A 15,009-nucleotide genomic window follows, 5' to 3' on the forward strand; every position below is an offset into this window, starting at 1 on the left:
GACCCTTATGACAAAGGATTATCCAGCCCCAAATGTCAATAGTGCCAATGTTGAGTCTAGGGCTACCTAATAGTTTTCTAATGTGGACACATTAATTTTCTTAAAACATCCCTTTCCAAAACTGACATGGCTCCCACTGCCTAGAGAACAAAAGCTCACTTCCAACAGGCTCTGGCCTCCCCTTGGTCTTCAATCTTGTCTCCTTCCTGCTGTGGCCTCACTGACCTATAACAACAGGTCCCTGACACTCAGGCCTGGAGTAACCTCTCTGATCTCCCCACCACCAGACCCCAACAGCTGCTCTGGGAAGCTTTCCTCAAGGGCCTTTCTTCCCTAGTCTGGCTGGCCATGGCTGGTGACTCTTAACTAATGTGACTCCTGGCTCCCATTCCTATAGATTCTGATTTGGGGGTGGGACTCAGGTACACTTTAAGAAGCCGCTGCAGGGGGCTTACGGTCAGCATGGTGTGGAAACCACTGTGCCTTGGTTGGCATCTTTATTTCTAGGCATACACTTCTACTTATTTATTAGTTGCAGGTAAAGATGCTCCAGGGCAGAGACTTCATCTTAGAGATTCTGGCTACTCTAAGGATCCAACTCAATGCCTTGTCCTCTAGAAATTCTAAGTAGCGAATTAAACTTGAATCCAGGAATTTTCAGACTTTGCTGAACCCAGTAGTTTTCTGAGATGCGTGTTAAAATGCAGATCTCCAGGCTCCAGGCCCCCGGGGATTCTGCCTCAGTGGCTCTGGGCTGGATTTTTCACCAGCTGGGTTTTGATCCTCCAACATGTTAGGCTCCAGGAGCCTCGGGGGCTGCTGGGCTGCCTCTGCCCGGAAGCCCAGGACACCACGGGGTACTCACACACATGCCGGCTTGTCCTCCTGCACCAAAAACCTGCAGGTGCCATGGAAGCAGAACTGACTGTGGGAATCCGGGCAGTCATTAAAATAAGACACCACAGCTGCGGCCACGGGTGGGTTTGCTGAGGAGAGAAAAGACACTTGGCTCAGCCCCACAGTCCAGGAAGGTGTGCCCGCTGGCCCCTGCTGGCCAGGAGGAGCAGAGCCCCAGTGGTTGGGACTTCTGTCCTTGCCGGCACCCCCTCCACAGCTCGCACTCACTTCCCACTGGCCAGCCCGGGACTAGCGACTCCTACATTGTGTGCTTTCCAGCAGGGCTTTATTTATTTATTTACCTTCGTAGAAAACAAAACAACCTCTCCACAAGATTTTGTGAGTCAGAGATACTAGAGCTGTTTTACTATTTAAAGCCTACTATCCCAAAGCAACTTAATTTTACTTTTTTGCAAAGTGACAGTGACAATTTTTTTAAAAGATAGTCTTCGTAAAAATCTGTTCGAAATGCAAGAAACCAGAAGAGTACTACGTAACCATTAAATTGATGCTTTTGCATTAATGATGTAAAAAGATGTTCATGATATATTACTGAATATTAGGTGCATTTCCAAGATGATCTGTATGGTATGATTCTACTGAAACAAACATAAAGAAGTCTGGGAAGGCTATGCATGAAGATGGTAGCAGGGCTTCTCTGGGGCGGTGGGCATGTTGAGGCCATGAAGATGACTTAGGGCACAGAAGTCCAACTGGGAGCAGCACGGACAGTAATGGGAAAGCTTTGGTGAGAGAAAGAGAACAGAGTCAGGGGGCAGAGACCAGTCCTACTTACGGCCCTGACACCCATAACTCTCAAGAGCTACGGGCATTGCCAGATCTCTCAGGGTTTTCCTTTCTTGGCTTTTAGACAGGAATCAAAATAGCCAGCCAGGAGCACTGTAGGGGAAAACACACGCAGAGACCTGTGGACCAGCCCAAAGGGAATTGCATTGGATTTATTTAATTAAACTCCAATAGCCTTATTTTATCCAAATAACACTTGAGACACAGTTGGTAGCTATTTCAAGATTGCATGGAAGATATAGTTTCTGTTGCTTCTTTCAAAAGGTCCTCTCGTGCTTCTGTTTTGGGTTTTGGGAAGTGTCTTTCCCACTAATTTTTTTGGGAAAGATATTCTTGGAGCTTTTGCTCTTTGAGGAAAGGCAGACCATCTCAGATTTTGGGGTTCTAAACCACCAATGAATATTAAACTCATGCTCCTGCCTTTCTATTCATGAATCACTTCTAGAAGTGTCATAATTTTGGAAATCTCATAATCTCAGTGGAAAAAACAAAGGCTAACAATACAAAAGAATCCTTGATGTAGAAGGCAAGAGAGAACTTGGTGGTTATGAGCATGGGCTTTGGGAGGCAGAAACATGGGTTTGAATCCTGCCTCTGCCCCCTGGAGGAAGTAATTGAATTTTTCTAGCCTGCTTGGGCTTCTACAGGATGAGGAATCCTCCTCCCTCACGGGTGGCTCCAAGGCTGAATGAGGCAAAGCTTGATCAGTACTGTACTCAAAAAATTGCCTGCTACATATCACTCAACTGTTAGTGTTGCTGTTACCAGCACTGATAATCCAATGCTAATGAAGTCCCAAATGTTATAAGACCACTATACTGTAGTACATAATCTCCCCCTCCCTCCATAAATTTGGCATAGTGAGACTAAAAGTCTAAGTGCCCCCATTAGCCCTTAATGATAGCTACTTTCACATGTGATGGCAAACAGGAAGCCCAAAGTCAGATGGAAATGTCCACCCAGGCTGCCGCCAGCCTTGCTCCTCCTGGCTGCAGTATGTCCCTGTCTGGCAGCAGTTTCCAGGACATGGGGTCCGACTGCCTTGGCTGCCCAACTGTTTTGGCTCCAAGTCCCAGGCCTGGGTGGTCACTTGCTGACAGCAGACACTGGAAGGTTCTGCTTTGATTCACAAAACTGGCTCCTCTGTTCTCACTAACCTTGTCAAGGAGCAAACATGGCAAGATGAAGGGGCTAGACACTAGTGGATCTGATTTGATTTAGAGCTTGGAAAGGCCTTTGATACAAATGGCCATTTAGACAACTACCTCCAAGTGGCCAGAGGGAGTCCCTTTTCAGGGCTCAGAGCTGGGCTCTTTAATGTGTGGCCCGTGGACCAGCAGCTTCACATCCCAGGAGCTTGTTAGGAAGCCAAGTTTATGGCCCCACGCCAGACCTTCTGAATTAGGATCTTTGGGGTGGGGCCCAGGAATCTGTGTGATATGCTCTCTAGATGATTTTTTAAAAGTCAGATTTGAGATAGATTTCATATACAGTACCGTTTGCCCTCCAGGAAATTCATTAATGTTTGAGACACAGGCTTGTATTACACAGGAATAAAAGAAAAACCAACAACAAAAAAGGGTAGAGACAAAAGGTCTGTTACAGACAGAATATGTCAGGGGTCCCAAAAGGGATCTTTTTTGGAGGTGATTATCTATCAGAAATCCAAACTCCTGTGTGATACTAAAGCTAGAAATCTGCTTCAATAGAAATACTGAAAGAAAAACTCAGGATCTGTCTTTTGGGAGTGCTACTCTCCAAAACTGATGAGGAGTAGACGCAATGTCACCGTGTCTCATGTATTTTTAGATATTTTGTCTCCTCTCATAAATGACTTTAGGAGGCTTTATAAAAATAGTACCATAAAAAGAGGACACAAATGGAAAAGATTTGTGTATGTGTGTGTGTGTGTGTGTGTGTGTGTGAGAGAGAGAGAGAGAGAGAGAGAGAGAGAGAGAGAGAGAGAGAGAGAGAGAAAGATGGAGAGGGAGGGAGAAGAGACACACACAGGAAGGAAAAAAAGGAAGGAGGGAGAGAGACCCAGAGATATATAGAGAAGGAGAGAGAGATAAAGAGAAAAGAAGGGGAGGAGAGGAAGGGAGTGGGGAGAAAGGAAGAAAGAGAGGGACAGAAATAAGTAGTGAGAAAGGAATAGAGATATCTGGGCAAAGGAAAATAAAGGTAGTGAGTTGAAAAGAACAGAGAAGTCAATGATCAGTTTATATTCAAAGATAAGCATCAGGAAAGTCACATGCAGGTGTCGAAGCTGAGTGGTGCGGCCAGCTCTCTGTCCCCTAGCAGTCTGAGCAAGGATGTGCACAGTCCATTAGATAGAAATGCACCGATTTTGCACTTGCAGGTAGGCTCAGCTTTGCTCAAGTCAGAGAGCAGCTCCTCTTCTGCGGCTGCTTCTGAAGAGGATTTCATGTGCTATATGGAGGATGGCTTTCTTCACATTTTCCCAAAGACAATGCAGAAGCACCTGCCGATGGAAACAGTCTCTGTCCTTCACACAGCTCACTAAGAAGCCAGAGCCCAGTGGCTGAGGAAACTCCACACTATAGTCACAGCCATGACAGCTGAAGGGTACTGATTTTGCTCTCTGCAGTCAGAGACCAGGTTAAGGACGGAACTCCTGCTCCTCTACAATCTCATCTTTCTGATACAACCAGAGGCGCTGAGGAGAGACCAAGAGAGCTTGATGCTATGCAATTATCAAGATTACTAAAAGACTTTATTTTAAAATTTTTCTTCCTGATGACAAAAGTGACATATCACTGTAGAATGCCTTTTGTAAATGACAATGCGAAATAAAAAACATCTTAGAGAATAAAATTCATCTCTAATCCACCATGTAGAACTATGTAAGTACACCGTGCATGCACTCATGTAAACTTAACTGTTTCTACTCTGTTACTTCTGTTTCCCAACCCTAATATGACCACAAATATCTCAAAAGTGAGCACTTAGTTCAAGACTGCAAAGGGTGCAGCCCTGGTCTCTAACCCCAAGAAGTTCAATGTGTGTAATGTAAGGGGTGGGTCCTGTTTCCAATAGCACATTCTGCAGCTTTGGGGGATGGATTTGCACATGAAAAGTGGACAGGGAGGAGGAGACCAACAACAATTTCAAGGGTGAGCCACATACTGGCCACCTGCTCTGACTGTGCTACCTCAGGGTGAGCCAGCCATAGACAAGGAGGGCAGGGGGCTTGTCTGCCCTTAGCCAGGCAGACAAAACCACCCCTGCTGATGTTCCCAGAAGCTTCACCAAGTTCAGGAGGAAAGGGAGTCTGGGGAAGGATGGGGAGGGGAGAAGAAGGGTTACCACTTTATGAGTGCCAGGTGCCATCCTTATAGCATCTCACAAATCCAGGCAGGGTAGGTGATCACAACAGGTGGAGGATTTGCTCAGTAACTTAGGTAAAAATGACCTTTACAACGAAATCCCCAAATTCCCAGCATCTTCCCAGAGAATGAGTCTCTCAGCCTCTCTGTCCTCCCCCGCCCCTCATTTCCTCTACCTTCCTCTACTCTTTCCCTCTCTTCCTCTTAATTTTTCTTTCTCTTCTTTCTAATAACTCAAGAAATTTCAAGTGAAGCAAGGAAAGGCCTAGATACTTAAAAGGAAAAAAAAAAAATCCCCTTAGAAAAGGAAGGCTGTGAAGGTCAACTGAGAAACTTCAAAGAGGCCCCCATAGAGCCCAGACAGAGGGCAGAGGGCTGGCCTGTTCCCCAAGGCTCTGGACCCTGCCCTTGTCTCCTCCAGGCATGGAGTCTGATGAGCACTCAGGGCTGATGGGAAAATCAGATGTTCTGGGTTTCAGAGCGGACTTCATATGAAGCACATCGGCGGCTGGAGTTTCAAAGCTGCTCAGGTCCTGTTGCTCTGAAATTTACGAGAGGTCTCTCCAACATATTAACTTGGCGCGCATCTTGTAGACACCGCTGTGGTCCCTCCAACATGTTAACTTGGCGTGAATCTTGTAGACACCACTGTGGTCCAGGGAAGCTTTACCTGGAGACCACGGACCCACTAATAGGGCCTAGAGCCCAGCTTCACTCATGGGAAGAGGGTCTAGAATAGCAATCTAGGGGCACAGAAACCACAGATTCAATTCACAGGAGGGGTCTCTCTAGTTCAGAAGGGCTGGGAAGGCAGCTGTCTGAATGGCTCCATCTGACGGCCTTGTTCCCCAGAGAATGGCATCCGCACCACCAAGTACAATCACCCCCCCTTTTAAAGTAACCCCAATTGGACTTTCTGCTGGGCTGGTGGATGGGAGCCAGCTGAGGCCATGGCTCCTCATGCTCTTCTCCAGATATCAGACATTGTGAATACGGTCACCCGTTAGAAAGCTCACATCATTTATAGCCATTTCATTACTTCCTCAAATAGCCTGGCTACTTTCTGACAATTTAATAACAATGCTTAGCTTTTTAATAGGAACTTTTAGCCAAGGATTTTGACCTGGGACTAAATATTTTCTCTCTTAAACAATACAATGGCCAAGCCAACAAATACTTCTGGAATGTCTAGGAGAATAGGCAGTTGATTAATTAAATGAAGATGGGAGGCAACAAGCAGCCCCCGGTGGCACTTGGGGAGTGTACACAGCTGACATCTACTCTGATGCTCCCAGGTGCCACGGTGGCCAGTGTACCACACGGCCAGCCTAGTTACATATGGTTCTAGCCTCAGTTCTGGGACAGGGAAGGCTTGTTTCAGGCCACCAGTGGCCCATTTTACAGGGATGGAACTCCAAGCTCACATGAGACAATGCACAAAACTCCACACTTAGCCAGCATGTGAAGAAAAGGCTGGTACAAGGTGCTAACACAGGGTGGCAGAAGTGCTAAGCCAGAACTTAGAGAAATCAATGGTGTGGAACACAGGAATCTCTCCAGACAGAAACTGATGAGCAGGGTCCCTGGTCCCGGGCCTCTTGGGGTGTGTGTGTGTATAGGGGGTGGGTGACAATAAGAACACTGAGAAGTTTTATAAATGAGCCCGAAGAGGAAGAGCATCGTCAGTAATGAGTGTGGCAACATTACTGACTTCTACCCCACAGAGGAATGCCTGTTAAGGAAGCTAATCAATAGGAGCATTTCCCAAGGCTGTTTGAGAGAATGGAGAGCAAGGGAGCAATTTTCAAATGAGCAGTGGAAGTTAGCAGGGTACAAAAAAGCCATCCCAGTTAACATTTATAGCAGGAATAGGAAGCTCATCTTATTCTCAAGGATTATTGATCAACAAGGAAAACTTGGTTTTGGTGTTTTGGGGATGTGTGTGCAGTGGTGGAATGAGAGAAATATAATCACTCAATGCATTTACTATTAAAACCAAGAAAAGCGAGTACTTTAAAAAGAATAGGTATAAAGCAATTTGAAAACAATTTGGCTTCACAGTACCATCCTTTAAGAGAGAGGAACATTCATTGTAGTGAAGCAATGAAAGACAAATGCAACTTGAAGTGGTGCTGCAATTCCTCCTGCCATCCCTCTTAATCAGGTTGGGGAGGGTAGTGCCATTTTAGTATACTGTCCTCCACCTCAAGATTTTCAAGTTCCTGAGAGTAACTCCTATACTTCAAGAACACATATTTCTCCTATAATCTGGTCCCTGAACCTTGAGTTTTAATTCTTCAGCAATCTTTTCCAATACTGGTGAATTCTGACCCCATTTGACCTTAACCTTTCCCTGATCTTGAATTGGCTTTAGACCCTATCCATCTGTCTACCCCCATTTATGAGCATGGATACCGTATTATCTCTAGTCACTATGGGGCAAGCATTACCAGTCTCTAGTTTTCAGATGAGAAAACAAAACTAAAGCTTAGATAACCTTGCCAACAGACATGTAACTAGAAAGTACTAGAATTGGAATTGTATCTCAGTTCTCTCTGATTTTAAGAAAATAAAGAGCTGTAGAGAATTAAGATGTTATTCAAGTCCATGAAGACAAGTGATGGGAAGGCATGTAATCAAATCTACATATCACATGGCAGTGAGGAAGGAGAACACGTGTTAGACAGCTTCTAGTAATCAGAAAGGGGCACTTTTAGGAGGAACTAGAAGAGGGATTACTTTATCTGGGGAAGGAGTGGGGAACTGTACATATGGAACTTATTATTCCCACAAGGGAGCAGTGGCTGCAAAACAGAAACAGATGACAAAGAGATTTTTAGACGTCTATGGATGATTGTTAATTGAGGAGTAGCTGGAAGGAAGTAGGGTGGGGGAAGCCCCACAAAGTCTACCCTGGCAGACCCCAAACTCTGGGCTAGACAGCACTCATGCGCATGAGACTGGGAGCTTCTGGCTCACAGCAATGCTCAAATGGACTCTTGAATTGCTTTTGCAGCACCAAATAAGATGCTGGGGGAGCCTAAGGGAACATTTGAGTTAATTTAGTTTAATTTCCTCTGGTCATTTCTCTTTGGATGAAACCCAAGTGGCATCAGATGTTAGGGAACCCAATTGGAAGAAAGGTATCAGTAAAGAAGCGGACAACATATTTTCTACTTTCCTACAAGGTGTTGGTTATCAGTAATACAGGATGTATGTGTGATGGAGAAATAGATACACGTTTAAAGAGAAAGTCACCAGTGGTATTTGACCCCAGTGGGGTTCATCCTTCTTGTGCTTATTTTGAAGGCAAAGGCAGAATTTGCATCGCTTTTGGTACCTTTTTTTAGTCCCGCAGACAGAAGAGAATCAGATAACATGATCATAGAAATACTTTGCTAGGTTCATGTTCCACCTAAAGTACTTGGACTCAGTTTTTAACCCAATGTGGATTTTCTGAGGTTCTGAACTATGATGATGCTGAATGATGATGACTATTATTATTAATAGTAGCTACTAACTGCAAGCACTATGACCAGCACTTTATCTAGAGAATTCTACCTAATCCTCACAAAAATCCTGAGAGATAGTCATTAGTATCCCAGTCTTATAGACGAGGAAAGTGAAACCAAGGGAGGCTAAGGCTTTTCATTGTTGGCAGAACTGAAACCAGAGCTCATGGTTGGCTGTCCCTAAAGATTTTTCTCTTTCTAATACATCACATTGTCACTTCAGAGGGTGTGTGTGAGTGTGTGTGTGTGAAAGAGAATATGAATAAATGAGTTGAGGGTAAAGAAATCCTTATGGCACCTTCCACAGTTAAGACAACTCTTCCATTTGAAGAATAAACAAATAAGAAATTACCAGGAAATTCTCAGGGCTATTTTAGAATTAAGAGTTAAAAGTCCTAAGGCAAAATGACTTTAATTATTAAAGAGACTTTAGGAGTCTCAAATAAATCATGTGAAGTATGGGGTAAAACCAGAGTCTGGGCATATTCATCTAAAGATGCAAAGCACACATATTTCAACTTGGCTTCTTACTTGCACCCAGCTCCCACCAATAATACTACTTCCTCCCCCAAAGGGTATGAGGAAGGAAGAGGCAGGTGTGAAATCCCCAGGCAGCCCCCTGACTGCATTTTAGATCCATTATTGGTTAAAATGAGATGGAAATAGAAGGGAAATGCACCAGACATAGATGATTACCTCCTCTCCACTAAGCTCCTCTTTCTCCTCACAAACCTATCCTCTGGCCCCCAGGTTGCTCCTTCTATCCCTGCCTTGGCCTTAGTAATTTTAAGCAAAAAACCAATTAAGAAAATTGCATGTCATGATTTTGCTTTGAAGACTAAAAGCCAAATCTCTCTCTTTTACTTCTTAATAATTTCATTTCAAAGAGACAGAGCATTTCTTTCTTTTGTATATTCAAACCAGAAAGCCCCTTATTCTAATTACATCCTCTTGGGTGTCAACCAGCATTTTGAAAATAGTTCATTTCAAATTTCTGTTTACAAAGTAAACAAGGATATCTCTGTTTGGCTCTCATCAGTCAGCATTGAAGCAGAACGTGAACAGTTCTGGGAACTAGAGCCAAGTCCTGCTGGATGGGGAATTCTATTTTGGCTTTGTTGCAGGAAGAACCCCGTTGGAGCCCAGGGCTACCTGGTTTTGCAAGACCCTGTGTCTCTGTTCTATTTTTTTATTAATATCAAAATTGTTAGGTAAAGTGGTTGGCAGGAAACCCTCACTTTACCCTTAGGAAAAAATGCTTCTTCTTGTTGAGTCTTTGAACCATAATCCCTTCAAACGTTCTACACTAAATACATATAAGCACTACCTGGACAACTGTTTCTTCTAGAACATTCTCTGCCCTCAGAACTTTTGACAGATGCCTTTTTCATTTACAGTCTACAGATGTGTTCTGGATGAATGAAGGATACTTTTCATTTTAAGCAAAGAAACTGAGGCATCCAGAGGTAAATTTATGTCAAAGCTCAAAAGCCTTAAAAACATCAATGTGAATTTGTGGCTGGGACTTTGTTCCATGATAAAAACGTGACTTTCTTTTTCACCTGTGTTTTATATAGCTGATTTTTGTTTGCCTGTAAATAAAAGCCCATCAATCAAGATTATCTTCCAGAGGAAAAACACCGAGCTGTTAAGAGTGTGGTGGGGTTATGAACAATCATTTTTCTTTTTATAATTTTTCACCTGTTATAAAACAAGCATTTTAGAGTTGGAAAATAAACATTTAAAAATTAAAACCCCACAACATTATAAACATGACTAGTGCTTAAACAAATTTATTTATTTTTGTTTTACGCACAGATATAACTGCAGTTTTACCAAAGACTGGCCTTTCAGGAATCTAGATTTAAATCTGCACTAAGATAAATCATGCTACTGTCTTGTCTTTATAATGATGATAATGCAAGGAATTGCTGGCCACATGAAAAGATTCATTATACAAGAACATTCTTGAGCAATTCTAATAACTTTCTCTATTTCCAAGAAGTGGAGGAAGATGTTGGATAATCTGTAATTTGTGTCTTCAAGACTAATGCTGGGTTCGATTCCCAGTCAGGGCACATGAGTAGGTTGCACGTCAGGTCCCCAGTTGGGGGCATGAGTGAGAGGCAACCACACAGTGATGTTTCTCTCCCTCTCTTTCTCCTTTCCCCTCTCTCTAAAAATAAATAAGTAAATAAACAAACAAATAAATAAAAAAACCGCTAATGATTAAAAAAAAAAAAAGACTAACGCTGGCATTGCATCTATAAAATGACAGCAGGGAGCTATATAAGTAAGCAGCTGCAAGGAGATGAAAAAATATGGCAACCAATTGTGAATGACACAATGACCAACAGACTGGATATTATAGTAAGTCAAATCAGTGAAATGGAAAAAAATGACTTTGGAAATTTCTCCTAGAACACACAAGGACATAAACACAAAAATAATGAGAAAAGGGAGTGTGTGTGTGTGTGTGTGTTTGTGTCTGTGTGTGTGGAGTGCTGTGTGGGGTGGGGGCAAAAGGGGAAAAATTGGGACAACTGTAATAACATAAATAATAAAATATAATTTAAAAAGTGAGAAAAAAGAAATCTGAAAAACAGAACTAAATAATCCAATATACAGATAATAATAATGCCAAAAGAAGAAAAGAAAGCAAACTAAAGTTAACACTATTATCAAAGAACTAACTAAAGAGAACTTTCTTAAGCTGAAAAAGACTTGTCCTTTAAGACTGAAAGCACTGAATCTATAGATTGCTTTGGGTAGTATGCACATTTTAGTGATATTAATTATTCCAATTCATGAAAATGGTATATGCTTCCATTTATTTGTATTTTCCACAGTTTCTTTCTTCAGTGTTCTATAGTTTTCCAAATACAGGTCTTTTACATTTTGGGTTAAAGTTATTCCTAGGTACTTTATTTTTCTTGTTGCTATAGTAAATGGGATTTTTTTCCTTTTAGTTTCTCTTTCTGATGCTTCATTGTTGGTGTACAAGAATGCCATTGATTTCTGAATATTGACTATTTTGCTGAATTGTTATTAGATTGAGTAGTTTTTTGGTGGAGATTATAAGGTTTTTTATGTACACTATTATGTCATCTGTGAATAATGACAGTTTACTTCCTCCTTTCCAATGTGGATGCCTTTTATTTCTTTTTCTTGTTTAATCTAAGCTGTGGCTAGAACTTCCAGTACTATGTTGAATAAAAGTGGTGAAAGCAGGCACCCTTGTCTTGTTTCTGATCTTAAGGGAAAAGCTTTTAGTTTTTGCCCATCGAGTATGATGTTGACAGTAGGTTTCTCATAAATGGTCTTTATTACGTTAAGATATGCTCCCTCTACTCCCACTTTGCTGAGTGTTTTTATCACAAGTGGGTGCTGGATTTTGTCAAATGCTTTTTCAACATCTATAGGTATAATCATGTGATTTTTGTCTTTCATTTTGGTGTATTATGTTTATTGATTTGAGTGTGTTGTACCATCCTTGCATTCTTGTAATAAATGACACTTGATCATGGTGTATGATCCGTTTACTGTATTGCTGGAGCCAGATATTGCCAATGTTTTGAATTCCTATTAAAATACCAATGGCATATTTCATAGATCTAGAACAAATATTCCAAAAATTTATATGGAGCCAAAAAAGACCTCAAATAGCCTCAGCAATCCTGAGAAAGAAGAACAAAGTTTGGGGAATCACAGTCCCTGATATTAAACTATATTACAAGGCCATTGTAATCAAGACAGTCTGGTACTGGCATAAGAATAGACACAGATCAATGGAACAGAATAGAGAGCCCAGAAATAAATCCATGTCTCTATGGTCAACTGATATTCCACAAAGGAGGCAGGAGCATACAACGAAGTAAACACAGTCTCTTTAATAAGTGGTATTGGGAGAACTGGACAGGTGTATGCAGAAAAAATGAAACTTGATCACAATCTTACACCACACACAAGAATAAACTCAGAACTAATAAAGGACTTATATCTGTCATAACACCATAAAAGCCCTAGCGGAAAACATAGGCAGTAAAATTTCAGACCTCTCACAATACATCTCCTAGGGCAAAGGAAATAAAGGAAAAAATAAACAAATGGGATTACATCAAATTAAAAAGTTTCTGCATGGTTAAAGAAAACATCAGAATGAAAAGGGAACCTACTGTATGGGAAAACATATTTGTCAATGATGCATCAGATAAGAGTTTAATCTCCAAAATATAAAAAGAACTCATACAACTCAACACCAGGAAGACAAATAACCCACCAAAAAATGGGCAAAGGACCTGAATAGACACTTTTCCAAGGAAGACATACAGATGGCCCATAGGCATATGAAAAAATGCTCGACATCACTAGCCATCAGAGAGATGCAAATTAAAACCACAATGAGATATCACCTCACACCTGTCAGAATGGCTATCATTAATAAATTAATAAACAACAAGTGCTGGCGAGGATGTTGATAAAAGGGAAGCCTAGTGCACTATTAGTGGGAATGCAGACTGGTGCAGCCACTATGGATAAGAGTATGGAATTTTCTCAAAAAATTAAAAATGGAACTGCCTTATGACCCAGTGATCCCACTGCTGGGAGTATACTCTAAGAATCCTGAAACACTGATTCCAAAGAACTTATGCACCCCTATGTTCATAGTAGTGCTATTTATAATAGCTAAGTATTGGAAATAGCTCAAGTGCCCAGCAGTGGATGAGTGGATTAAAAAACTATGGTACATTTACACAATGGAATACAATGCACCAGAAAGAAAGAAGGAAGCCCTACCTTTTGCAATAGCATGGCTGGAAGTGGAGACTATCATGCTAAGTGAAATAAGCCAGTCGGTATAAGCCAGTCGGTGAAAGACAAATACCATATGACCTCACTTACACCTGGAATCTAATGAACAAAATAAACTAACAAGCAAAACAGAACCAGAGACATGGGAACATGGAATAGACTGATAGCTGTAGGAGGGGAGGTGGCATGGGGGAATGGTAGAAGGAAGGGGAAGGGACTAGTCAAAAAACATGTATGAATGACTCACGGACATGAACAAGAGAGAGGGGACTGACTGTGGGCAAGAGGGGTGGGCTGAGTGGGGGGGGGCAAAAGAGGAAAGAAGAAGGACAATTGTAATAGAAGAAACAATAAAAAAAGGGAAAAATAAAGTTGAAAAAACAAAACTGAAAGCATTAACTTTCGATGTAACTTAACAGGTTTTCATCACAAAGAAAAAGTCTCATAAGCATCCAGGTGAAAATAAAAATATGTTACTTACACAGGAACATAGTAAAACTAGCTTTAATTTCCTCAACTACCAGGTGGAAGTCCGTGATGGGAGGCCTAGGATAATCTACTTTGCAAAGTATGATGGGATGTCACAGCATGATGTAGGTACCAACAGAGACTGTGTGACCCTGTTCAACATTTTAGGCCCAGATAGAGATAGAGAAAAAAAAGCTTAAATATACTGACTCTAAGTAGCTGAGGAATCTGTTACCTTTGGGACAGAAGGTTATTTTTTTCTTCCTTCCCTTGTTTGGCAGGCACGCACACCATGTCAGGAGTAAGAGCTGACTGAGTTCATGACTCAGTGCAGCCCTGATGACTGGTGTCTTTTCCTGACTGGAGTCTTTTCCTGCGACATTGATATGAGCCAGCTATACCTCTCTTAGTCCCACTGCCACGTGGCCTGCTCTTATCCCCACACCATGGCCTTCTGAGGTTGGGCTGTGGGTGTGTTTCTGCTCATGACAATCCCTTTACCTCCTAGAATGAATATTCTATCATTCACCAACACTTCAGCTATCATTCCGGGCTTTGTATCACCTCTACATTTGCTGAATCTGACTTATATGTCTTTCTTCAACTTGCTCATTAAGTTCTTAAGAGGAAAAAAGCATGAATCCCACCTGCACACCCTACAGGCCCCCTCCAAGGTCAACATGAATACATCAGTGAACATTTTCTGGGGATGCCCTGGTTAAAAACTCCCTGGGCTTCCCAAAATCTCATAGGTGAACCTGGATAGGGTATGCCTAGGGGTCGTTCATTTAAGGTCGCTGTTGTTCTATCTCACTGGCCAGCCATTATTTTAACTCATATTTCTTCATTTGGTTTTACCGAATACTTTGATTTTGTCATGTGCCTTCCTGAAATCACACTGTATTAGCTTGATAGTCTTGCCCTAGCAGCATTTCCCTCATCAGTCCTGTAATGCTTAAAAAAATAAAATTAGTCTGCTGTGACTCATTTTGGTGAATTCATTTGGGGCCCAAGTATTTATTCTCTATGCTGTAATAATTTGTTTTAGAGTTTCCTGGGGTTATCATCAAGTTTTTATCATCTATATTTTTACTCATTTAAAATTTGTCTTTTTTCACTCTCTGAGCATTGTTTATATTTGTTATTATTTCTTAAGACCCACCAGA

General features: G+C 41.8%; 1 protein-coding gene across 2 annotated transcripts in view; it reads right to left on the bottom strand.

Annotated features, from left to right (window-relative positions):
• TGFA (transforming growth factor alpha) overlaps positions 1-15,009 on the bottom strand; it is a 97,955-nt gene that overhangs the window by 18,003 nt on the left and 64,943 nt on the right. For both annotated transcript variants that reach the window (XM_090281490.1, XM_090281489.1), the window contains exon 3: positions 866-986. In XM_090281490.1, coding sequence (XP_090137616.1) covers positions 866-986 — 121 coding nt within the window. The remainder of the gene's footprint in view (positions 1-865; positions 987-15,009) is intronic.

Source organism: Furipterus horrens, unplaced genomic scaffold, assembly GCF_987537825.1.
Source record: "Furipterus horrens unplaced genomic scaffold, mFurHor1.1.pri manual_scaffold_6, whole genome shotgun sequence".
Taxonomy (NCBI): Eukaryota; Metazoa; Chordata; class Mammalia; order Chiroptera; family Furipteridae; genus Furipterus; species Furipterus horrens.